Source organism: Lampetra fluviatilis, chromosome 24 (assembly GCF_964198595.1).
Source record: "Lampetra fluviatilis chromosome 24, kcLamFluv1.1, whole genome shotgun sequence".
NCBI lineage: Eukaryota > Metazoa > Chordata > Hyperoartia > Petromyzontiformes > Petromyzontidae > Lampetra > Lampetra fluviatilis.
This window is the reverse complement of record NC_136298.1, coordinates 4,708,159-4,734,319: the sequence shown is the minus strand read 5'-3', so window position 1 is coordinate 4,734,319 and position 26,161 is coordinate 4,708,159. Positions and strand designations below refer to the sequence as shown.

The 26,161-nt window shown below is 46.2% G+C and overlaps 1 protein-coding gene across 3 annotated transcripts in view; it reads left to right on the top strand.

Moving 5' to 3' along the window:
• LOC144941090 (multiple PDZ domain protein-like) overlaps positions 1-26,161 on the top strand; it is a 171,612-nt gene that overhangs the window by 134,156 nt on the left and 11,295 nt on the right. For all 3 annotated transcript variants that reach the window (XM_078867554.1, XM_078867553.1, XM_078867555.1), the window contains 7 exons: positions 9-83; positions 3,484-3,625; positions 7,446-7,585; positions 12,514-12,597; positions 24,065-24,264; positions 25,236-25,383; positions 26,024-26,110. In XM_078867554.1, coding sequence (XP_078723680.1) covers positions 9-83; positions 3,484-3,625; positions 7,446-7,585; positions 12,514-12,597; positions 24,065-24,264; positions 25,236-25,383; positions 26,024-26,110 — 876 coding nt within the window. The remainder of the gene's footprint in view (positions 1-8; positions 84-3,483; positions 3,626-7,445; positions 7,586-12,513; positions 12,598-24,064; positions 24,265-25,235; positions 25,384-26,023; positions 26,111-26,161) is intronic.

Sequence of the window (26,161 nt, the reverse complement as noted above, 5' to 3'; positions counted from 1 at the left end):
ACACACAGGGTGGCCGGCTGAAGGTGGGAGACCGCATCCTGGCCGTGAATGGGGAACCTGTTCTGGGCCAAACGGCCGACAAGGTGATAGTTTTTGTACTTTTTCAACCACGTTTGCTGGAGCACAGGTTCCAAAACACCACGTGGCCAGCAACAAATAGAACTCCTGAAGGTTTAATGGACAAGAGGAAATAAGTGTCTTGAATTGAGCAAGGTTATAAGAGACGATGGGAGGGAATTCGAAGGTGCGAGGGAAGATTCAGAAAGAGAAGTGTTGTGACCTGCAGTGTGGTGAGTGAGTGAGTGGGTGAGCGAGTGACTGAGTCGGTGAGTGAGTGAGTGGGTGAGTGAGTGGGTGAGCGAGTGGGTGAGCGAGTGACTGAGTCGGTGAGTGAGTGAGTGGGTGAGTGAGTGGGTGAGCAAGTGGGTGAGCGAGTGACTGAGTCGGTGAGTGACTGAATCGGTGAGTGAGTGGGTGAATAAGTGACTGAGTCGGTGAGTGAGTGTTGTTGTGACCTATAGTGTGGTACGTGAGTGACTGAGTCGGTGAGTGAGTGTTATCACCTGTAGTGCGGTGGTTGAAGACAGTGTGGTGGATGAGACGAAACGTTCAGCCTGGTATAAAACGTGCTCAACATGCGTGGATGAATCAATGAGCGAAGTCCACGGAGAGTGTGTGTAACCATGGTCGTGGCGATTGAGGACACTGCGAGTGACTGGCATGAATGGACGAGTGCTGGATCGTTTTATCAAGTCCGGTTGTGGTCGCAACCAAGTGCTCCACCACACCACACGTGAAAGGACATTGTTCCAACTTGAGTCAAATTCTGACTCTGTACTCTTAGTTCTTTCGGTAAAGTCACGTAGGTAAAATTAATAAAACAATAAAAATCACGACGTTTCGGAGGCAACACAAGCTTCCGTCTTCAGGTGAAACCGTCACAGCAAAATATCTGTACCTTATATAGGGTACAGATATTTTGTGTTGCCTCCGAAACGTCGTGATTTTTATTGTTAAATTTTTTTATTAATTTTACCTACGTGACTTTACCGAAATAACTAAGAGTATGAATCCTCGCAGTCACGAAAGCTTCAAATCTAGAATGAATACCTTCTGCCTCTGTGTATCTCGTGGTGATAATTGTACAGTAATAGAGAAGGTTTTGGCAGGGGAAGGAGATGGCATTCCGGCCATGAGATGTGGTGCAAGTGCAGACTCATCGTGGGTTTAAAGCACTCTCATCTTTCATGCGTCCGACGGTCGGGATTTGATATCTAGAGCTGTAAATGTACAATAAATTGATGAGTTCATGATAAAATGCTAAACAGGGTGCTGAGTTAAAGGGCAAGGTGTTGCCAGCTGATAAGTATATACTTGCATTCTGCATTTATATGGGTATTATATATTTAATGTAGGGAAAAAATACATGTTGAAGGTTTTTCATTAATTTAACAGCATAAATAATGTACGCGACGCTAAATTGTACCGTGGTGAAATAACCCTTTGCAGGAGCCCTCTGATGGATGGTCTTTGAATGTTTATTTCAAAGTCCATTTTGCTTTCAATTTGTTTCCCCCCCCCCCCCCAAATTGATTTGCCACTCGGCAACAACGACAACACAGCAGCGGATAACATGACAACCCCTCTCATGCCTAATGCTAATGAGCATTAGGCATTCAGGCAGCGTTGAGACAGTGGTGGAAATTCCAAATTCCTACATTGGAAAATGACCAGTTAATCTTTTGGGTGACCAAATGAAACAATGATAATAAATCAACATACCAGCTTTTAGTGCAATGCAATCATCAATCCACTGCTGGATGCAGGCCGCCCCAAGCTGTCTCCATCTGTCATTGTCATGCAATGCAGCGATCCATTTGGTACCCGCACATGAGCCGATGTCATCGCTTCATCTCCGTGGCTGCCTTCCTCCTCGGGCATGTTTCCACTTTTCGGCTGCCACTTCGCCGCTACTTTGACCATCGGCCATCATCCCTCCGAGCGACGTGTCCTACCCAAGCCCACTTTTCTTAACGGTTCAACGCGATGCACCTAACTTGGCTATCTTATTCTCTGATCCACATTATTTATACATATCTCATGAGAGGCACTCCAATCGGCGGGGTTCATATCGCGTCTGTGGGCAACTGAATCTCACGATGCCGCACAGAAACACTGGAGCACGTTCACTGCAGTTTTTTTTGCTCCTTGTTTTTTTTACAATTAAAATTTTACGAGAAAATGTAGCTCTCTTTCAGAAGCGACCTGGCCACAAGCTCAACGAAGTGGCTTATCATGCAGAAATGTATCGCAGCCAAATACTCTAAACGCATGTTTCTAAATGGGGAGGGAAAAACCGGAGGACCCGGAGAAAAAATCCACACGACCACGGGGTGAACATGGAAACTCCAAATCTCGGCGTCAGGGTCGGGATCGAACCAACAACCTCCTGTATACTCTTAGTTTTTTCGGTAAAGTCACGTAGGTAATAAATGAAATTAAAATTAATAAAAATAAAATAATAAAAATCACGACGTTTCGGAGGCAACACAAGTCTCCGTCATCAGGTGGGACCGTCACAGCCAGATTTGCTGTATCAAGTGAGGCAGGGATTCCAAGATGCAAGTTCTTAAATACACCTCCTGTATGCCAGGCGAGGTAGTTAACATCTCGCCACCACGGCTTCCTTGCCGAGACCATCAAAGCCATTGCACACAAGGATGCCCTTTCACCCCAAGTGCTCAGCATGGGGTTTAAACTCTGCAGCTCAGACTGAGAGACTCATTGCTTTGACCTGGGTCTCACAGCCCCCACGAGCCATCCACTCGCCTCCGACGAACAGTTTTTTTAATTTCATCCGTGACCTGCCAGTCGGCAACGACAGCTCGGCGTTTAAGAGTTTGAGACGCGGGTCAGGGACCTGTGGCCCACGTGACTCTTTCATTCTGCCTGCCAGCCACGTGAGATCTGGCTCTTTGAAACGGCCCGCAAGCATTATTGATCTGCTACCGCGAGAATCTTAGCTCTGCTAATCGCGGCTACTGGAGGGGGAATAGTTTTCCTTCCCGGTCGCGCTGCGTTTGTGATTTTAGCACGCTCACACACATCTCACTTTAAGGGGGGGCGGGGGCGGGGCCTGTTTCATCTCGGTTGACACGAATGTTATATTTTTTTGCATGATCGGACCTCAAAATACTTTTGGCAGGTTAACACCCACGTTTGCAATCTTGGATAACGTCATTGGATAAAGCCGCCGTGTGTGTATTAACGCGCGGTTGCCCGCGAGAGGTATGTGAAAATGCTGTTCGCCCGGGGAAAGGTTTCTGCACTCCCCTCGTTTAAGACGATGTCCCTGGGCGAAGGGCGGGGTGGGGGCTGGGTGGGGGGGGGTACGTTTGCACACGAGGGCCGATAAGATCTGAATGTAATTTTCTTTGCCTCTGGTTATCCTGTGCCCCACCCCACCACGACCGCGGGCACCAGGTGCAGCAGCTGCTGCGGCAGGACCCGGACCCGTCGGTCACGCTGACGGTGAGCTCGCGGGACGAGCGGAACTTCCCCCAGGTGCCCACCACGCTCGCCGTGCCGCCAACCACGACCCAGCCGCCGCCTTCCGCTGCCCCCAGTGAGTTATTGCGCCGACGCCCGGACCAGACGAAGTTGTGACCTTTCGTGGACGGGAACGGCCAACAGAAGTGGACATTGCAGAAACATCTACTTTTGAGGGCCGTTCAATTGATCTCCGGTCCACGCAATAAGGGCGGCAGTGATTATCTCACCCACCCTGCTTACAGAGAGTAATGTTCGTCGCTTGACAAGGCAAATTGAATTTTTTGTTCATTTTTTAGAGATAGAATTTAGCCAAATCGAGCGCGAGAACTAAATTTCACATGACAGATTCTTTTGGTCAGTAATCGGTTATCCAGGCCAACCATGTTAATCGGAGGTACGGGGGAAGGACAACAAACTAAACACACAAGAAGCACTATGGAACCTCATTTGCCAGTAAAATATGATAATTGTTTTTTTACCCTTCTATCTGGCAACAAAACTGACACCTTTTTACAAGGAGTCACGTTTGCATAGACCGCAATACCTGCAGTCATAATACAAACAAAAGACATAACTCTGATAATGTGCACTGTTCTTGAAGTTGATTGGTCCACACCCGAGACAGCTTTCCTTAGAGCCTAGTCTCACATGGGTTGGACCAGATGACGCCAAAAGGCGCACAACTCTATGCAAACATGACTCCTTGTAAAAAGGTGTCAGTTTTGTTGCCAGATAGAAGGGTAAAAAACCAATTATCATATTTTTACTGGCAAATGAGGTTCCCATAGTGTAGATGCTTGCCCCGAGCTCTCATACTCTGATGGTGCATTGTCTTTGAGTTGTGCGCCTTTTGGCGTCATCTGGTCCAACCCATGTGAGACTAGGCTCTAAGGAAAGCTGTCTCGGGTGTGGACCAATCAACTTCAAGGACAGTGCACATTATCAGAGTTATGTCTTTTGTTTGTATTATGACTGCAGGTATTGTGGTCTATGCAAACATGACTCCTTGTAAAAAGGTGTCAGTTTTGTTGCCAGATAGAAGGGTAAAAAACCAATTATCACACAAGAAGCAGTTAGAAAGAAATTAGTTTTCAATCTAGATGATTTAAAAGTGCACAGCTCGGAAGGAAGAGCATTCCAGACGGCCGCAAAAGTGCATCTGAAAGCGCACGATGCAGTGGCCTTTTTTATTCGACGGTAGGCAAAATCCGCTGCGAGGATGACTGGAGTTTGCATGATGGTTTATGCCCCAATATGAGATCAGTGAGGTATTGTGGTTCATTTATATTGTGGGTTGCTTGGCCAGGTATCTTGCATTGTGGGTGTTGTGCGCACGGCGCACTGTCGCTTGTCAGGAAAGTGCCGTTCTGGAGTCACGGCTCCGCCGGAGCAATTGTAGGCAAATTGGACATGGCGGTGAAATTGGCTGACTTCATGTACCGCGCCAAGCTGCCGAGTCAGAACGTTTAGCAACCATAAAAGCCCAAAATTATGCTTTTGTTAAGTTTCATGGTTATAAACCGTGCCCCCCCCCCTCCCCACTGTGCTGTAATTCCCTTACCGTGGAATTGCAGAGAAACCCTCCACTTAAGCCACAGGCACTGGTGCACTGGGACCGGCACTCCCTGTTTTGTAACGGAGGCCCCGGGTCGCAAAGCAGCGCAGTTGAAACACCCGACGTCGTAATCTCTCCGTCATTACCCACATTCAACACGTGGGCAGCCCTGTTGGCAGTCCGCTGCTGGATGAGGGGCCTCACCCACGCCGTGTGGCACTTTGGCGTTCTTTTGACCGTACTTCACCAACCCTGGTGAGTGCGTGTTTGTAAAGGCGATGGATTTAGCTTCGTTGCCCTCTGCTCACCACCACATGGCAGGGCCCCACAGCCACCCATCACAACCTGGCACGCACGATGACCGCCCATCCAAGCACTGTCCAGGCTCAATTCTTAAGTAGCTCCCGAGCGTTGACTAAATCAGGCACGTTGCGGGTGACTTGGTCGTATGCAACAATATTCAATCACCTGGTCAAATATATGCATTTTTAAAACAGTACTTTATTGGCGTTATGAATACAGAGTACAGTTTCTACATGACCGGTGTAGTTATGTACGTACGTATGTATGTTGAACTTCTTTCGCGCAACGTAACTAGCCAACCGTGCTAACCGGAGGCAGACGGGCAGAGCCAATGCATACACGTTTTCAACCTCGGTGAGAAACTATTAATAAGAAGTGTCTAATCTGCACTTATCAGAGTCTGGAGAATTGCTTCTTGACCGCTTCATCAATTTTAATGAATGAGGGGTCACTGGGAAGCTTGTGATCTGTAATTTATGCAAACGATCTCGAAATTCTTGGTTCTTTCGGTAAAGTCACGTGACTTTACCGAAAGAACCAAGAAGATGAATCCCTGCAGTCACGAAAGCTTTACATCGAAATTTAAGATCTCGAAATTATGACAACAATCAGCCTCTGACCTGATAATTCGACTTAGCAGTCCTGGAGCTGCTTATATCCACTCCACCATTTGAAGCAATCGCTTGGCACGGAACACAATGCCCACAACCCCATTACGAACTGCCATACAACGGGCAGCCATATGCCGTTGTATGGGAGCAGGAGGAGCCATAGAATCTCAAGTGCTTCCCACTATATTGGACAAACCGGTGAATGGTGAAGGTCAGGTGAGTTGATGACTTATTCTTTGGGTCTTTCGGTAAAGTCACGTAGTTAGGTTAAAAAAAATTATAATCAATAAAAAAAACTAGGACGTTTCGATCGCAACACAAGCGATCGTCATCAGGTGGAGAGAAAAAGGGGGGTAAGCCTCTAAAGACAAACTGTTTATAAAGGTTTTAAATGGGCGTAGCCGAAGTGTCAGAACGGAGTGGGCGGGGCACAAGACGGATAAGCTTATGTTAATGTGAGGGATTTAAAACCGGTAAACATCGGAGAGTGCAGCGTGAGCGGAGAAGGTTATGTTAATGAGTTGATGACTTGGTGCGTGGTGAGGTCAGGGGAGTGGTGAATGTCTGGCGAGGGTCATGTGAGTGTCATGTCCGTGTCACTTCACCCCGTCCATAGGACGGGCTGCCTTCTCGCATGCAATTAACACACAAAAGGTGTCTTGTTTGAGTTTAATACATATAAAACATTTAGATCCGTCAGCCTATGGGCCCTCTGGGTATATTGGTCGTAGTCGTGATTTTATTACCCACAGTTCATCAAGAGAGTGCGCAATACTTTTTGAAACACGTCTGGTCAGCGTCTAAGACACCGGAAAACACGTCTGATGAGCACAACAGACTTGAACGTGTATCTGAGCTGCGCATAACGAACTGGAAACTGGTATTGAATTGCGTCACGAAATCGCAGTCAGCTTGACTCATGTAAACACCGGATAGGCTTCGCGTGCCACATGAAGAAGAAGAAGCGATGTCACGGGGCATCTTCGTACGAGTCGCAGCGTAGACGGGGTTGAGTCTAGAGCTGGGCTATCTCATGAATTATTTAAGCAGTCGATTTTGCAACTTATAGGAGAGTGGTGGAATAAGTTTGGGAAAATACACATTCGCCCATCTGTTCCCCCAAGTGTGCCGCTGGACGGGAGGTAACGCACGGAGCTTGACGATGTCATCGGCGTCATCGGCCTTGTCACACTAGTCTTGGCTTGTAGAGCGGATTCCAGCCTTCGGGAGGCAAGATGTGGGCGGAGGTCGACATTTGAAAATGGGGCCCGAGTAATCCAGCACAAAAACCGCGGTCGTTGCGATGTTTTACTCATCGATCCGGCTTCCTCAACTTCACCGTCCCGGCCCCCGGTTGCGTTACCCATACCAACCGCTCTCCACCCCCCCCCCCCCCCACGTCTCTACCATTGCACCGCGTGCAGGCGTCACGTCGTCCCGCGTGGCGGAGGAGTTGGACCCCGCCACGTGCGCCATCGTGGCCGGCCGCGAGACGACCGTCGAGATCAGCAAGGGCCGCACGGGCCTGGGCCTCAGCGTCGTGGGCGGCGTCGACACCCCTCTGGTCAGCGCCGCATTCCTCGTGCGAACATCTACAGCCATGCTCTCAATCCACTGCTGGATGACAGCTTCTCTCCACTCTCCCCTTCACCCTCAACCCTGCAACCTTTCCATCTGACACTCTCCTGCCCACGTTGCTCGTGTACATGGGAGAGGGCGCCGTGGTGGCGAGATGTTAACTACCTCGCCTGGTACGCAGGCGAGGTAGTTAACGTCTCGGTTCAATCCTGACCCCCCAACGCCTGTATATTTGGAGTTGGCGTGTCTCTCCCCGTGGTTTCGTGGATTTTTCTCCGGGTCCTCGAGGTTTTTACCTCCACATTTAGAAACGCACGTTTAGAGCTATCATTTGTGGCCAGCTCGCTTCTGCAAAATAGCTGTATACCTTAGTGGGCCTTGCCTGGTAAAATAAAAAAAAGTTGAGTAGTTTAGTTTACACATACAGCTTATTTAGTCAATCGAATGCTGGGTGAAAGCCTCCCTTGACCATGCGTTTCACAGTGGGGCCAGTTGACAACATGTCACCAGTCTGCTCGGTGAAGTTACTCCTCACCACTGGTGTTAGCCGTGGCCAGTGAATTTAACTCAACCCACCGGGGTTCACCGTCCAGTACGCTAACCACCGTGCCACTGCTCCACCTCCGGTTGCATTTACAACCAGGTTTCAACCCTGGTTAGACCAGGAATATTTTAAGTGAAGCCATTGTTGCTGTATTGCCTTGATACAGCAATTTTGCTGTGACGGTTCCACCTGAAGACGGAAGCTTGTGTTGCCTCCGAAACGTCACGATTTTTTCCTTTTTTACCTGCGTGACTTTACCGAAAAAAACAAAGAGTATGGACCCTTGCAGTCACGAAAACTTCAAATCTAGAACCATTGTTAGTGGCCCGGCCGGGGACAATGAGCTCGGTGGACTTGAGAACAAAGGGAGATGATCATCTGGTTGATAATTCACTGTGTAACAAAAAAAAATTGTTCCTGGGTAATAAGTGTTATTTCCTCATTACTTATGCCTCAAAAGTACTGAAAATGTCTATTATTCCCCACAAACTTTGCTTTTGTGACCAGGACAGTGATATTTTGAAATTTACCTATTTTACAGAACATTCCAGATAGATTCAGTGTTGAGTAAACTTGGAGTAACTTCTAGAACATTCTAGAACTTTACAGTAATACAAATAGTAATATAAATACACGGGCCTTAAGCCCACCAGTTTAGTGTAGTTCCAACTGCCTAAGTGGATACATATCTGCATTTTTCTGAGAGGGCATCAAGAGGCTGCAAGCATCCGGCAGACGCATTTTGCGATGTCTGCGGCCAATTTATCAAGACAAGAGCGAAACAGTACTCTGTGGAAGCATCTGCTAAGATGTGCGAGACATATTTTGGCATGCCTGTCAGGGATCAAGACAAACCCTGGGCAACTCATTTCATCTGCGAGCAATGCAAAAAAACTCTGGAAGGTAAGATGGACAATTATTGCTCTGAATTTTATGTTATATTATCTGTTCAATTGTTAGAGTTTTTCATTTTTAAATGTTTTACGATTTTCAACGTTATTGAAAAATATATCATATATATGAAAAATATTGCGAGAATCTCTTACACATTAGTCATGGGTGAAATAAATGTATTTTTGTAGGATGGTACAGAGGGGAAAAGAGAGCCATGAAGTTCACTATCCCAAGAATTTGTTGGGAACCCACTGACCACTCAAGCAACTGCTACTTCTACATTGTAGACCCTTCCAAACGTCGGACTGGCAAGAATACACCTGCTATCACGTATCCGGACCTTCCTTTATCCATCGCCCCGTTGCCACACTGCCATGAGCTCCTCGTACCCACTCCTCCGGAGAGAGAGCAGCCGTCTTTAGAAGAGAGCGAGGAAGACATTGTAGATCCAGATGACAATTTCAGAGGAGAGAAACCCATACTACCCCAACCAAAAAGACTTCAACGACTTGATCAGAGATCTTGGTCTCACCAAGTCCAATGCCGAGCTTTTGACATCTAGGCTGAAGCAGTGGAACTTGTTGGATGAAAGTGTGCAAGTCGCAGATCAGAGGAAGCGTCACCAACCTTTTTGCAGCTTCTTCACCCGTCAACATGGGCTCTGCTTCTGCTACAATGTGACCAGTCTGTTCGAGGCAATCAGAATCGCCTGTAACCAGAATGAGAGGCGCCTCTTTATTGACATCTCATCCAGGAGCCTCAAAGCCGTGCTGTTCCATAATGGTAACAAGTACCCGTCTCTTCCCCTGGCTCACTCGGTGCACCTCAAAGAGGATTACAACAGCATCAAGACCTTGCTGGATGCCTAGCAGTATGATGAGTACGGCTGGGAGGTCATCAGATACTTCAAAATGGTGGCATTCCTGATGGGTCTCCAAGGCGGATTTACCAAGTTTCCCTGCTGTCTTTGCCTTTGGGACAGCAGGGACACCAAGGCGCACTACCACAGGCGGGACTGGCCACAGCGGACCGAGTTCCCTGTGGGGAGGAACAACGTCAAGTGGGAGCCACTGGTGGACCCCCAGAAGGTGCTGATGCCACCACTGCACATCAAATTGAGCCTTATGAAACAATTTGTCAGAGCTGTAGATAAGGAGTCGGCAGCCTTCAAGTACATTCAAGACTTCTTCCCTAAACTGTCAGAGGCAAAGGTCAAAGCCGGTGTCTTCGTCGGACCACAGATAAAGAAGATCCTGGAGTGCAACGACTTCCCCAAGAAGCTCACTAGTAAGGAGAAAGCGGCTAGGAACAGCTTTGTCGCAGTGGTTCGTGGCTTCCTGGGCAATCACAAGGTCGAAAATTACGTGGAGTTGGTTGAGACTCTGGTTAAGAACTATAGCACCATTAGCTGTAGGATGCCCCTCGAAGTCCATAACCTTGATACTGATCTTGATAAATTCAAGGAGAACATGGGAGCGTACTCGGAGGAGCAAGGCGAGCGCTTTCACGAGGATATACTGGACTTGGAACACCGCTACAAAGGGCATTATCACGAGAACATGATGGGAGACTACATTTGGGGGCTGATTCATGAAAGTGATTTACAGTTTAATCGTAAATCTCGAAAAACTACTCCTACTTTTTTGTAGTAATTTTTGTATTACTTTAGTAAAAATACATGTTAATTTTTATTCATATGTAATTTTTTTCTAACTTTATGTGAACGAAAAAACACAAGTTCGCCCCTTTTTTCATTTAAAATAGGTAAATTTAAAAAAATCACTGCCATGGTCACAAAAGTAAAGTTTGTGGGGAATAATGGCCATTTTCTATAACTTTTTAGGCATAAGCATTTACGAAATAACACTTACTACCCAGGAGCAAAAATTGTGTTACATAGTGTAATGGATCTGACTTGCGCAGTTGCATCGACCGAGAGAATATTACCGCAACTTAAATAATGTAATCTGCTTTTGGCGCGATGGCTCTCACCAGGGTAATGCGATATCTCTCCCACTGCCCTGCCCCCCCCCCGATGAAATGTAAACCATTGATCGTTAAAAACAAATGCTTAAAAGCAAAAAAAATAGAAAATGTAGACATCTTGAGCGCCGTGGCGAGGCGTGACGGAAGTGCTGAGTGGCACGGTCAGTCGTCGTTTTTCGTGGTGGAGTATTTTATACTACACCGTGATCCGATCGTAGATGCCCCGCTCAAGTCATGCTGGATAATTGATCGGAGCAATTCACGTGTTAATTCAAAGGCTCTACATGTCTCCCACTGATGTCAATCACGCACTTGCATGTGTTTACACTCTGCCTCTGATACGCTTCGTCCGGCATAACCGGTGTGATTAGCTCATTTCACGTTCAAAATATGCGTCAGCAAAATTATGTTTTTATTGATACTGCTTTGGCCAGCGGTTTACGAGCATTAATAACACATTCTTCAACAACACTGCGCTGAACATAAACGAAACAAAAACCATCTCAATAACAAACTCTCTGGTCCTTTCGGTAAAGTCACGTAGATAGAAAAAATAACGAAAGAAAACACGACGTTTCTGTTGCAACACAAGCGTCCGTCTTCAGGTGAGAAAATTATCTGCTGTTGTGACTTTATATCGGTACGGGAGGGGGGGAAGGGGGAGAGGGGGGAGGGTTTGTGGCGTGCAGGGAAGGGTGGGGGCTGGCACAGGGGGGAGAGGGGCGACGTCTAGGGCAGTGGGACCCTCCGTCAAAGCGTGGCATCTCTCCTCGCCGCTCTGAAGAAGGGCCTCTGCTCGAAACGTCGTCCGTCACGCGTGCGTTTTCATTCGGGGGCAGAGTAGTGTTCTGACCTGTGCTCACTCATTGTGGTTTCAGTGGGGTGTCTACAAATGGATCATCAGGTAGAGTGATGCCAACGTCTCGTGGTTACAGCGCTTTGGTGAATTTTTTTTTGTGTGAAAAGTACTATACAGGGTGCTTCAATCAATGTTGAACACTTCTGAGAATTTGCAACAACACCACAAGAAATGTGCCTCCGGAGAAGAATCCAGGCACGCGTTGACAATGGTGGTGAACAAGTGGAGACTTTTTGAAGCTATTAACATGACATTTGTTATGACGTTACAGTGTAGTATCTTTACTCTTTGGCTCTTTCGGTAAAGTCACGTAGGTATAAAATAAAATAAATTAAATCACAACCACAGCAAGGGTTGTCCCACCTGATGACAGGCGCTTGTGTTGCGCCCGAAACGTCGTGATTTAACTTATTTTATTTTCTACCTACGTGACTTTACCGAAAGAATCGACGAGTATGGATCCCTGCAGTCACGAAAACTTCAAATCTAGTGTAGTATCTGTTCTTTTTCCATTTAAAACGATAGTCCCATATAAGTGTTAACACGTTTTTGAAGCGCCCTGATGTATATATAAAATATATAAAATAAAATATATATACAAATATATGACTATGATGGCATTTGTCTCCAGGGAGCCATCATGATTCACGAGGTTTACGAAGAAGGAGCTGCTGCCAAGGACGGGAGGCTGTGGGCCGGAGACCAAATCTTGAAGGTGAGAGCTCAGGTGGCCGCGACATTACCATCGTCGTCCGCGTTCAGATGATTATCGCGATATCATACCCCTTTAATTCTAAATTTTGAAGCTTTCGTGACTGCAAGGATTCATACTGTTGAGGGGGGAGGAGAGGGGGGCGGAGCTCATCAGAATGTGGTAGCCAATGAATGGAACGTATCGGGAGGGAGGGGGGCGGGGCTCAAAGACAGCACTTGCTTTTCGATTTAAAGCTTTCGTGACTGCAGGGATTCATCTTCTTGGTTCTTTCGGTAAAGTCACGTAGAAGGGAAGTAATAAAATAATAAAAATAAAACATAATAAAACAATTCTCACGACGTTTCGGCCACAACGCAAGCAGCCATCCTCAGGCGAAGAATGAAACACCCCAAGCTTGGAGCGTATATTTAAGCTGGGTTAGAGGGGGGGGAGGTGGGAAGAAGAGCGCCTAAACAAAATAATTTGCATATCAAGAGGAATTCAGCATATGGAAAATGCGTAGGAGGTGGGCGGGGGGGGTTTCCAAATCAATACTATGCCCGTGCATTATGCAGGATTAGCAGCATCAAAGGGGGGGGGGGAAGGGGGGGGAGCATTAACAAAGGAAAGGAATGTTAATAGTATGTAGCTGTAGTTACTAAACAACCACGTAAAAAACTACAGTATAAACTGCATGACAAACTAAAGTATAAACTACATAGCATCATCAGTAAACTTACTATACTCTACAATAAGCTGAGTTACTAACAGTAAGTAATACATGAAAAATTCTACGTTGTAAAAAATTATATAATATGCTTCCATCTAAACTTTATTCTCTTACATCACACGCGTCTATACCGTACTATATACTTCCATAGGCAAAACCAACATTAAATTACATACTGTATTGCTATAAACCACCCTATACCTTATACATTTTAATATAACACTATGTATTATTCTACCCACCCCAATGTGTATCAAAATGGTTTATTACGTCCTTCCAGTGATTGCTAAGCCAGAATCCATCTTCTCGGTTAAAATTGTCTCTGTGTTTGTAAATGTGGATCGCCTCATGTACGAATCTCTCATGATAGCCAGATGGCTTGCAGAGAACCTCTGTCTTGGAGAAGTCAATGTCATGTGAGCCCACTGAGTTGTAACAGTGATCTGCCACGGCTGAGGTGTTTGTCCTACAGTGTTTCAGGTCAGCTTTATGTTCACGGATGCGGTCCGAGACATGTCGTTTGGTTTCCCCAATGTAACTGCTACCACAGAGGCAACTTAGTTTGTAGACACCAGGGTACTGTATGTCTGGAACCACATCTTTTACAGACGGTACCAGATCACGGATTTTATGTACTGTGTTGAATCGGACCTGGATCTTGTGTTTAATCAGGATTTTGGAGATCTTTTTTGTGACCCCAGCAATGTAGGGTAAGGTGATGGTCTTGAAAGGCTCCTCAACAGGATCTTTCTTAGTGGTTGGAGTGATGGCTTTGCGGATTGTGTAGTCGGAGTAACCATTAGCCTTAAGAGCTTGGCGTACGTGTTTGAGTTCACTGGAAATGTGTTCATGGTCGGAGATGCATTGGGCTCTATGATATAGAGTCTTGATGAGAGAATTCTTCTGGGATGGATGGTGGTGGGAATCCGGTTTTAGATGGAAGCATATTATATAATTTTTTACAACGTAGAATTTTTCATGTATTACTTACTGTTAGTAACTCAGCTTATTGTAGAGTATAGTAAGTTTACTGATGATGCTATGTAGTTTATACTTTAGTTTGTCATGCAGTTTATACTGTAGTTTTTTACGTGGTTGTTTAGTAACTACAGCTACATACTATTAACATTCCTTTCCTTTGTTAATGCTCCCCCCCTTCCCCCCCCCCCTTTGATGCTGCTAATCCTGCATAATGCACGGGCATAGTATTGATTTGGAAACCCCCCCCGCCCACCTCCTACGCATTTTCCATATGCTGAATTCCTCTTGATATGCAAATTATTTTGTTTAGGCGCTCTTCTTCCCACCTCCCCCCCCTCTAACCCAGCTTAAATATACGCTCCAAGCTTGGGGTGTTTCATTCTTCGCCTGAGGATGGCTGCTTGCGTTGTGGCCGAAACATCGTGAGAATTGTTTTATTATGTTTTATTTTTATTATTTTATTACTTCCCTTCTACGTGACTTTACCGAAAGAACCAAGAAGATGAATCCCTGCAGTCACGAAAGCTTTAAATCGAAATTTAACCGCCTCTACGGGGAGGGTTTCCACATAACTTTGAGATCCTTCAACAAGCTCCGGGACAAGAAGGCTCAGCTAATCGAGTCTCTCACCTTTCTGAAGAGATGCCGCGACTCTAAGGTAATACCGAACGCATTTACACTAACGTCTGCTGCTGTAACTTCTTCTAATGCGAAACGAATTCTGTCTAGAACTAGCTTAGCTCTTATCTCAGAGAAAATCAGACTTACGCGCACCGAACTAGATCAGTTAGACAAGACACTCTACAAATCACACTTATCCTTGAGTGCAACAATGTCCACATCGGATTGGGAACATGTGGAAAAAATGACTGCCTCTTCAGCTGCCGCTATGTCGACTAAATGTAAGGACAACTTGATTTCCAAATTCAACCGCCTCTCAAACAAGAAACCGGACCCACACATTGAAAAGCTAGATGTTAACAAAGTCGTAATTAATCGCAGTAACAGTCCTATTTCTGAAGGTTTGAAATCCGTTTTAGCTAAAGGACTAAACTTTGCAGTCACACCTAGACACATACCAGTTAATGATATAATTGCTCGAGTAGATGTAGCTCTCAAGGGCTTGAGTCACATCGCTGCAGACGTAGCAAGATCGGAAATCTCTGTAACCCTCAAAAACGCTAAGATGCCAGCTAGCAACATCAGCAAAGATGAGCGTTTTGAATTAGCTCAATTAAAAAAGAGGGATGACATTGTCATCCTCTCAGCCGACAAAGGCAATGCCACTGTCATCATGGACAAAATAGAATACAACAACAAAATTCAAGAACTACTCACCGATGGCAGCTATACAAAAATAAAAAGAGACCCCACCAACAGCCTCGTCTCCAAAACCAACAACATCATTTCTGCTTCAACCGCATTAATTGATCAGACCAAACAGTTCTCGTTGAAACCTTCTGCAGCCAGGCCACCAAGATTGTACGGCTTGCCAAAGATACATAAAGAAGATACACCTCTTCGTCCCATTGTCTCTACTATCAACTCCCCGACTTACAAACTGGCTCGTTTTTTGTCCGAAATCCTACGGCCTTTCACTGGAAAAACCACCTCTGCAGTACTAAACTCTACTGACCTGGTATCAACAATCAAGGGGATTGCCCTGTCCCCAGACGACCTGCTTGTCAGTTTTGATGTGGTTTCCTTGTTCACCAAGGTGCCTGTGCCTGACACCATCGCAATCATTGAAGACTTGGTTCATCAAGGACTGAATGCTGGGGTACCCCCCCTGGTGAGACACTGCTTAACCAATACATACTTCACCTGGAATGGAACCTTCTACAAGCAAATTGAGGGCACCCCAATGGGCTCCCCCTTATCTCCGGTTGTAGCCAACATCTTCATGGAGAAATTTGAGACGGACGCCATCCAGACTGCGACTCTACGCCCGACCTTATGGAAGAGGTACGTAGACGACACTTTTGTCATCTGGCCACATGGCCGGCCTGCTCTAGACCAATTTCTCGACCATATCAATTCCATACACCCAGCCATCAGATTCACCATGGAAGTCGAAAATGATGGCAAGCTACCCTTTTTGGATGTCCTAATCAAAAGGAGACCTGATGGTTCAATGAGCCACTCTGTCTACAGGAAAGCCACCCACACGGATGCTTATCTAAAACCGGATTCCCACCACCATCCATCCCAGAAGAATTCTCTCATCAAGACTCTATATCATAGAGCCCAATGCATCTCCGACCATGAACACATTTCCAGTGAACTCAAACACGTACGCCAAGCTCTTAAGGCTAATGGTTACTCCGACTACACAATCCGCAAAGCCATCACTCCAACCACTAAGAAAGATCCTGTTGAGGAGCCTTTCAAGACCATCACCTTACCCTACATTGCTGGGGTCACAAAAAAGATCTCCAAAATCCTGATTAAACACAAGATCCAGGTCCGATTCAACACAGTACATAAAATCCGTGATCTGGTACCGTCTGTAAAAGATGTGGTTCCAGACATACAGTACCCTGGTGTCTACAAACTAAGTTGCCTCTGTGGTAGCAGTTACATTGGGGAAACCAAACGACATGTCTCGGACCGCATCCGTGAACATAAAGCTGACCTGAAACACTGTAGGACAAACACCTCAGCCGTGGCAGATCACTGTTACAACTCAGTGGGCTCACATGACATTGACTTCTCCAAGACAGAGGTTCTCTGCAAGCCATCTGGCTATCATGAGAGATTCGTACATGAGGCGATCCACATTTACAAACACAGAGACAATTTTAACCGAGAAGATGGATTCTGGCTTAGCAATCACTGGAAGGACGTAATAAACCATTTTGATACACATTAGGGTGGGTAGAATAATACATAGTGTTATATTAAAAATGTATAAGGTATAGGGTGGTTTATAGCAATACAGTATGTAATTTAATGTTGGTTTTGCCTATGGAAGTATATAGTACGGTATAGACGCGTGTGATGTAAGAGAATAAAGTTTAGATGGAAGCATATTATATAATTTTTTACAACGTAGAATTTTTCATGTATTACTTACTGTTAGTAACTCAGCTTATTGTAGAGTATAGTAAGTTTACTGATGATGCTATGTAGTTTATACTTTAGTTTGTCATGCAGTTTATACTGTAGTTTTTTACGTGGTTGTTTAGTAACTACAGCTACATACTATTAACATTCCTTTCCTTTGTTAATGCTCCCCCCCTTCCCCCCCCCCCTTTGATGCTGCTAATCCTGCATAATGCACGGGCATAGTATTGATTTGGAAACCCCCCCCGCCCACCTCCTACGCATTTTCCATATGCTGAATTCCTCTTGATATGCAAATTATTTTGTTTAGGCGCTCTTCTTCCCACCTCCCCCCCCTCTAACCCAGCTTAAATATACGCTCCAAGCTTGGGGTGTTTCATTCTTCGCCTAGGATGGCTGCTTGCGTTGTGGCCGAAACGTCGTGAGAATTGTTTTATTATGTTTTATTTTTATTATTTTATTACTTCCCTTCTACGTGACTTTACCGAAAGAACCAAGAAGATGAATCCCTGCAGTCACGAAAGCTTTAAATCGAAATTTAACCGCCTCTACGGGGAGGGTTTCCACATAACTTTGAGATCCTTCAACAAGCTCCGGGACAAGAAGGCTCAGCTAATCGAGTCTCTCACCTTTCTGAAGAGATGCCGCGACTCTAAGGTAATACCGAACGCATTTACACTAACGTCTGCTGCTGTAACTTCTTCTAATGCGAAACGAATTCTGTCTAGAACTAGCTTAGCTCTTATCTCAGAGAAAATCAGACTTACGCGCACCGAACTAGATCAGTTAGACAAGACACTCTACAAATCACACTTATCCTTGAGTGCAACAATGTCCACATCGGATTGGGAACATGTGGAAAAAATGACTGCCTCTTCAGCTGCCGCTATGTCGACTAAATGTAAGGACAACTTGATTTCCAAATTCAACCGCCTCTCAAACAAGAAACCGGACCCACACATTGAAAAGCTAGATGTTAACAAAGTCGTAATTAATCGCAGTAACAGTCCTATTTCTGAAGGTTTGAAATCCGTTTTAGCTAAAGGACTAAACTTTGCAGTCACACCTAGACACATACCAGTTAATGATATAATTGCTCGAGTAGATGTAGCTCTCAAGGGCTTGAGTCACATCGCTGCAGACGTAGCAAGATCGGAAATCTCTGTAACCCTCAAAAACGCTAAGATGCCAGCTAGCAACATCAGCAAAGATGAGCGTTTTGAATTAGCTCAATTAAAAAAGAGGGATGACATTGTCATCCTCTCAGCCGACAAAGGCAATGCCACTGTCATCATGGACAAAATAGAATACAACAACAAAATTCAAGAACTACTCACCGATGGCAGCTATACAAAAATAAAAAGAGACCCCACCAACAGCCTCGTCTCCAAAACCAACAACATCATTTCTGCTTCAACCGCATTAATTGATCAGACCAAACAGTTCTCGTTGAAACCTTCTGCAGCCAGGCCACCAAGATTGTACGGCTTGCCAAAGATACATAAAGAAGATACACCTCTTCGTCCCATTGTCTCTACTATCAACTCCCCGACTTACAAACTGGCTCGTTTTTTGTCCGAAATCCTACGGCCTTTCACTGGAAAAACCACCTCTGCAGTACTAAACTCTACTGACCTGGTATCAACAATCAAGGGGATTGCCCTGTCCCCAGACGACCTGCTTGTCAGTTTTGATGTGGTTTCCTTGTTCACCAAGGTGCCTGTGCCTGACACCATCGCAATCATTGAAGACTTGGTTCATCAAGGACTGAATGCTGGGGTACCCCCCCTGGTGAGACACTGCTTAACCAATACATACTTCACCTGGAATGGAACCTTCTACAAGCAAATTGAGGGCACCCCAATGGGCTCCCCCTTATCTCCGGTTGTAGCCAACATCTTCATGGAGAAATTTGAGACGGACGCCATCCAGACTGCGACTCTACGCCCGACCTTATGGAAGAGGTACGTAGACGACACTTTTGTCATCTGGCCACATGGCCGGCCTGCTCTAGACCAATTTCTCGACCATATCAATTCCATACACCCAGCCATCAGATTCACCATGGAAGTCGAAAATGATGGCAAGCTACCCTTTTTGGATGTCCTAATCAAAAGGAGACCTGATGGTTCAATGAGCCACTCTGTCTACAGGAAAGCCACCCACACGGATGCTTATCTAAAACCGGATTCCCACCACCATCCATCCCAGAAGAATTCTCTCATCAAGACTCTATATCATAGAGCCCAATGCATCTCCGACCATGAACACATTTCCAGTGAACTCAAACACGTACGCCAAGCTCTTAAGGCTAATGGTTACTCCGACTACACAATCCGCAAAGCCATCACTCCAACCACTAAGAAAGATCCTGTTGAGGAGCCTTTCAAGACCATCACCTTACCCTACATTGCTGGGGTCACAAAAAAGATCTCCAAAATCCTGATTAAACACAAGATCCAGGTCCGATTCAACACAGTACATAAAATCCGTGATCTGGTACCGTCTGTAAAAGATGTGGTTCCAGACATACAGTACCCTGGTGTCTACAAACTAAGTTGCCTCTGTGGTAGCAGTTACATTGGGGAAACCAAACGACATGTCTCGGACCGCATCCGTGAACATAAAGCTGACCTGAAACACTGTAGGACAAACACCTCAGCCGTGGCAGATCACTGTTACAACTCAGTGGGCTCACATGACATTGACTTCTCCAAGACAGAGGTTCTCTGCAAGCCATCTGGCTATCATGAGAGATTCGTACATGAGGCGATCCACATTTACAAACACAGAGACAATTTTAACCGAGAAGATGGATTCTGGCTTAGCAATCACTGGAAGGACGTAATAAACCATTTTGATACACATTAGGGTGGGTAGAATAATACATAGTGTTATATTAAAAATGTATAAGGTATAGGGTGGTTTATAGCAATACAGTATGTAATTTAATGTTGGTTTTGCCTATGGAAGTATATAGTACGGTATAGACGCGTGTGATGTAAGAGAATAAAGTTTAGATGGAAGCATATTATATAATTTTTTACAACGTAGAATTTTTCATGTATTACTTACTGTTAGTAACTCAGCTTATTGTAGAGTATAGTAAGTTTACTGATGATGCTATGTAGTTTATACTTTAGTTTGTCATGCAGTTTATACTGTAGTTTTTTACGTGGTTGTTTAGTAACTACAGCTACATACTATTAACATTCCTTTCCTTTGTTAATGCTCCCCCCCTTCCCCCCCCCCTTTGATGCTGCTAATCCTGCATAATGCACGGGCATAGTATTGATTTGGAAACCCCCCCCCGCCCACCTCCTACGCATTTTCCATATGCTGAATTCCTCTTGATATGCAAATTATTTTGTTTAGGCGCTCTTCTTCCCACCTCCCCCCCCTCTAACCCAGCTTAAATATACGCTCCAAGCTTGGGGTGTTTCATTCTTCGCCTGAGGATGGCTGCTTGCGTTGTGGCCGAAACGTCGTGAGAATTGTTTTATTATGTTTTATTTTTATTATTTTATTACTTCCCTTCTACGTGACTTTACCGAAAGAACCAAGAAGACAGCACTTGCTTATAAGGGATTACTTCTTGAATCATTGCCTCACTTGATGCAGCTAATTCGGCTGTGACGGTCCCACCTGATGACGGAGACTTGTGTTGCCTCCGAAACGTCGTGATTTTTATTGTTTTATTTTTATTAATTTTAATTTCATTTTTTACCTACGTGACTTTAGCGAAAGAACTAAGAGTATTCATACCCCTTGCCCGCAACTTTGTATGGACGTATTTCACACGTTTATCGTTTGCTGCGCTTCGCTGTGCAAAATAAAGATTTTTATCTGAAAGTTGCTCGACTGCAGTCCGCTTGGCGTAAGCCTGCCAACCGAGTCTTCTCGTCGTCACAGCTTAGCAATCTATGACGAGTTGCACGCAAGTAAGTACACAAGTTACTTAACCGCGGATCTGATGATGTCAAATAAACGCCGTGCCGTCAATTACTACGAAAAACGCTTTGCAAAGCATTACTTTGATGGATAATAGTTATTTATAGAGACCATTAACTATTTAGTTTGTTATTTCCTACATAGATTGTCAAGAAATTACATATGTAAGAAAAATGAAATGAGCGACCGTTACTCAAGATGTGACGATATTTTTACCGGGACGGAAGTTTGCGATCGCACGTGATATCATGCGCACAGTCGGTCGATCGATCGATCAGCAGGTCGCGTTTAGTGGAGTTTATTATCGCACCTCTCCCAAGATGAGGCCAAACACCCTCTGGGGAGCGGAGGGGGGTGCTGTGGTGGAGGCCGTTCCGCCAAGCCTTGGCATGAGCAAGCAGTTGCACGGCTGTGCCCTTTACCTACTTTATATTGTAGGGGGCATTGTGGCATCGCAGCTCTCATGAGACCGTGGGGGGTAGGGGGTAGGGCTGAACGATTAATCGATTTCAAATCGACATCGCAATTTGAAACGATGTCATTAGCAAATCGCAAAGGCGGCGATTTTTTGGGGATTTGAAAAGTCCTATTGCTTTCTTATTGGAATTTTATTTATTATTAAAACTTTATTTAACTTAACAATTGTTCTATGTTTGATTTTACTATTTCAATTCAAACATTTTAATAAATACATGTTGGAAGCAATTCATGTCTTTTCAGTTCTCATCCTTGCATTATAATATATAGAGCAGTTAATTTTTTGATGGTATCATGTGGTAATGCTCCATCACATGTTTTAAATCCATCATACAGTGAATATTGAACTGAAGCATGACTTAAAAAATGTAATCGCAAATCAAATCGCAATCGCAATATCTGTCAGAAAAATCGCAATTAGATATTTTCCCCAAATCGTTCAGCCCTAGTGGGGGGGGGGAGGGGGGAGCGTAGATGGCCGTATTGGAGCTTTTAAAAGGTCGCACTCATCAGACACAAAGTGCTTGGCACAAAAGAACCACAACACCTCGCTGATCTCGTCAAGCAGCATAGACCACCACGTGAACTCCGGTCATCCTCGGAGCAGCTTTTGGCTGCCCATCGAACAAAAGACGGTCACCGAATCGTGTGCTTTGAGATGCGCTTCTTCAGCCGTCTAGAACGCTCTTCCTTCCGATATTAGGAAGCCACTGGAGCCTTGCACTTTTAAATTTCGATTATTAACGAATTTATTTAGAACTGCTGGTTGTGTTTAGTTTGTTGTCCTTCCTCCGCACCGAGGATTAGCACGTCTGGCTACGTACGGTGAGAAAGAAGTTCACCGTAGAAACCAAACAAACACATCCTCGCACGAGCAAGCGCATCCGCTCCACACTCGCGCCGTCCTGCAATCACAGCGCTTTTTCATCACGTGATGACTTTTTGTCATCATAGGTATAATTTTTTTCACGGAGGACGTTACGTCCACTGTCTTTAATACGGCCACATTGCCTGTGGCATGTATTCTTATCTTTGTCCGTTGTTATTGCTGGTGGGCGCTCCTATGTAGACCACCGTGATTATGTGAAAGGTCATTTCAATAATTTCAACAACAACAACACTTTCTTAAATAGTCTAAGGTTTTAATCGTGTCTGATCAAATCACCTGTCATTTACCCGATCTCCTGCATGTTGTTTGAATGGGCGACCCCCATGCATATACAGGTTGCTATAGGCTGCTTCGGGCATTTGGCAGCAGAGGGGAATGCAGCAAAATCCATCAATGGTCTGCATTGATTATATTCATATTAGTTTTATGAAGGCAGTCGGTCACAGGCAGAGGAGAAAAGGAAAGTCTGGACCGTGGACTTAGAAAAGGAAGTTCCAGACCAGGGGGACCGCGGAGGAGAATGAGCGTTGCTGCCACTGAGCAAAGGTTAAAGGTCAGAGCCGCATTATCCCATTAGTCACGTGACCGTACTAATTATCTGCCCGCATTGATCCATTCCCATTAGGGTCAGACATCAATTGTCCCCCACGTGCTGTGTTCCTCGGTATGTTCCGGATCCTATTATATCGTTACGACATCCACCCAGAGTTTAAGCGCCACCGTTCGCTGGGGGAAGCGAGTTCCAGCAGAGGACGATGTGCGACCTTCCCGCGAGCAAAAGGTCAACCGGGGTACTTGGGCAGTAATCCTCGGCCGCTCTTCTCCGACGTGTTTTCCCGGTTCCTGAAGAAGCTACTGGCACTGGGAGCGAAACATCGGACATGAAGCGGAACGGCACGAAACCCTAAACCACGTGAAAATGGAAAAAATATCACTGGTCAACAAATTATTTTTTTTCTGGCCTGGACTTTTGCAGCTGTTTAGACTAATTTCAGGGTGCTGATTCGAAATCTGATCTCAGATTTGCTCTATCACATCACATTTTATGCTACCGGCATACCCCATTTTCATTGATTTTACCTGAAATTAACTCTGTCACATTTGATTGCAAGTTGTTGCGAGTCAGTGACTGCTTTAGTGTTAAAATATGGTGCTGTATTTTTAGGATAGTGTGTTTATAATATCATTTTATGTAAATATCCACATTTATTTAATATTTTTCTTCTGCAGTTTTTATTGAAAAAGCAATATTTGATATCTCAAAAACTTGATGTGATAGACAAAAACTAATGCCAGATTTGGAATCAGCATCCCAAAATTACCTTAAAAGTGTGTTGACCAGTGTATTCGGTCCTCGGCGACGAATCACCTGAACGGTGTCACTGCCTGCGCAGGTGAACGGGACGGACCTGCGCTCGGCCACGCACGAGGACGCCATCAACGCTCTGCGCGCGTCGCCGCAGCTCGTGCGTCTGTACGTGTACCGCGACGAGGCGCGCTACCGCGGCGACGACGAGAGCGCGCTGCACGTCTTTACCGTGGAGCTGCTCAAGAAGGCCGGCCGCGGCCTCGGCCTCAGCATCGTCGGCAAGAAGTACGGACGCCGGCTAAAGCAACCCGCGCGCACGCTCGTTCGCTCGTTCGTTCGCTTGTTCGCTTGTCCGTCGCGAACGCCACTCGCCTGGCCTGCTCGCTTATTTCATTCATTTGCTCGGTCGTCCAATCGCTCGATCGATCGATTGCCAAATGCCGACCTCGCTCACTCGTTGGCTCTCGCCCACTTGCCCTGTGCGCTCTTTTACTCTCTCGCTCGCTTACCTGCCCCGCAAAAAATAAACTACAGCATCTTACAATCGCTCACTCAATTAACTGGTAGACCGATCACCTAAATACCTGGTCACCTGCTTGCCTGCCTGTTCACTCGGTGATGAGCTCACCCACCCACCTGTGTTCTCACCCGCATTGCCACTCTCCGCAGCGGCTCATAACACTCACCCACTCTCCAACTAAAACAATACCGCTTGCCTTCCTGCTTACTCATCCGGTTGCTTGATCGTTCGCCCAAATGCACGCACACCCACTGCTAGACGGAGGCCTCTCAACTGAACATAGTGTCAGTGATGTCGACACACCATGTGTGTGTATATTGTACTCTGTCGTGGGGAGTTCGGGTGCAGTAGTTAGCGCACTGCGCTACGAACCCGGCAAACCAAGTTCAATTCCTGCTCACGGCCAAAGTTGGTGATGAATATCTGAACCGGTCCTGGGCCTCGCCTTGCTCGACTCAGCCTCAAATGAGTACCTGATGCTGTGTGTAAACGTCGCCACTGGGGAGACAAAGGTAGCCAGGCGTGGTGCTGGCCACACCACCCCCTCGTGTGCCGTGCTGGCCTTCAGAGGTGCTCGCTAACAGCACTTGCCCCAACAGCCTGTTAAAGCTATGGGGGGGGGGGATATTTGTCTTTAAACATCAGTGGTTTGTCGAAGACAGTCGCTCTACAGGTGTGATTCACTACCGTCGTTGTTGTTGTTCTCATTGTTGTTGTTGTCGTGGCCGCTGCGCAGGAGTGGGAACGGGGTGTTTGTGTCTGAGGTGGTGCACGGGGGGGCGGCCGAGGCTGACGGACGACTCACGCAGGGCGACCAGATCCTGTCGGTGGACGGCGAGGACGTGCGCTCTGCCTCGCAGGAGACCGTCGCTGCCATCCTCAAGGCACGACGGACACCAGGGGCTCACACGCACACACGAAGACAAAGGTCCCCCCTATAGCCTGAACAGACTGTTGGGGCAAGTGCTGTTAGCGAGTAGCACCTATGAAGGCCGGCACAGCACACGAGGGGGTGGTGTGGCCAGCACCACGCCTGGCTACCTTTGTCTCCCGAGTGGCGACGTTTACACACCGCATCAGGTACTCATTTGAGGCTGAGTCGACCTAGGGGAGGCCAAGGACAGGTTCAGATAATCGTCACTGTGTGTTGGCCGTGAGCGGGAATCGAACTCGGGTCAGCAGATTCGTAGCGCAGCGCGCTAACCTCTGCGCCACCGCTCCCCACGAACAAAACAAAGACAAAGATCCCCCGTGTATAGCCTTTACCAGACTGTTGGGACAAGTGCTGTTAGCGAGCACCTATATACACGCACACACACACACACACACCCAGACACACACACACACACATACACACCCAGACAGGCACACACACACATACACACCCAGACAGGCACACACACACACACACACCCAGACAGGCACACACACACCCAGACAGGCACACACATACACACCCAGACAGGCACACACACACACTGGGCAAGTTAACGAGTCGTTGTGGTGTCCATGGTCTCCGAGCAGTGCGCCCAGGGCGTGGTGAAGATGGAGGTGGGGCGCATGAAGGTCGGCTCCCTGCTCTCCTCCCGGCGAACGTCCGACACCAGCCAGGTGAGCCCCTCGGACGTGCCGCCCGGCTACGTTCACCGCAGTCGAGGTGGT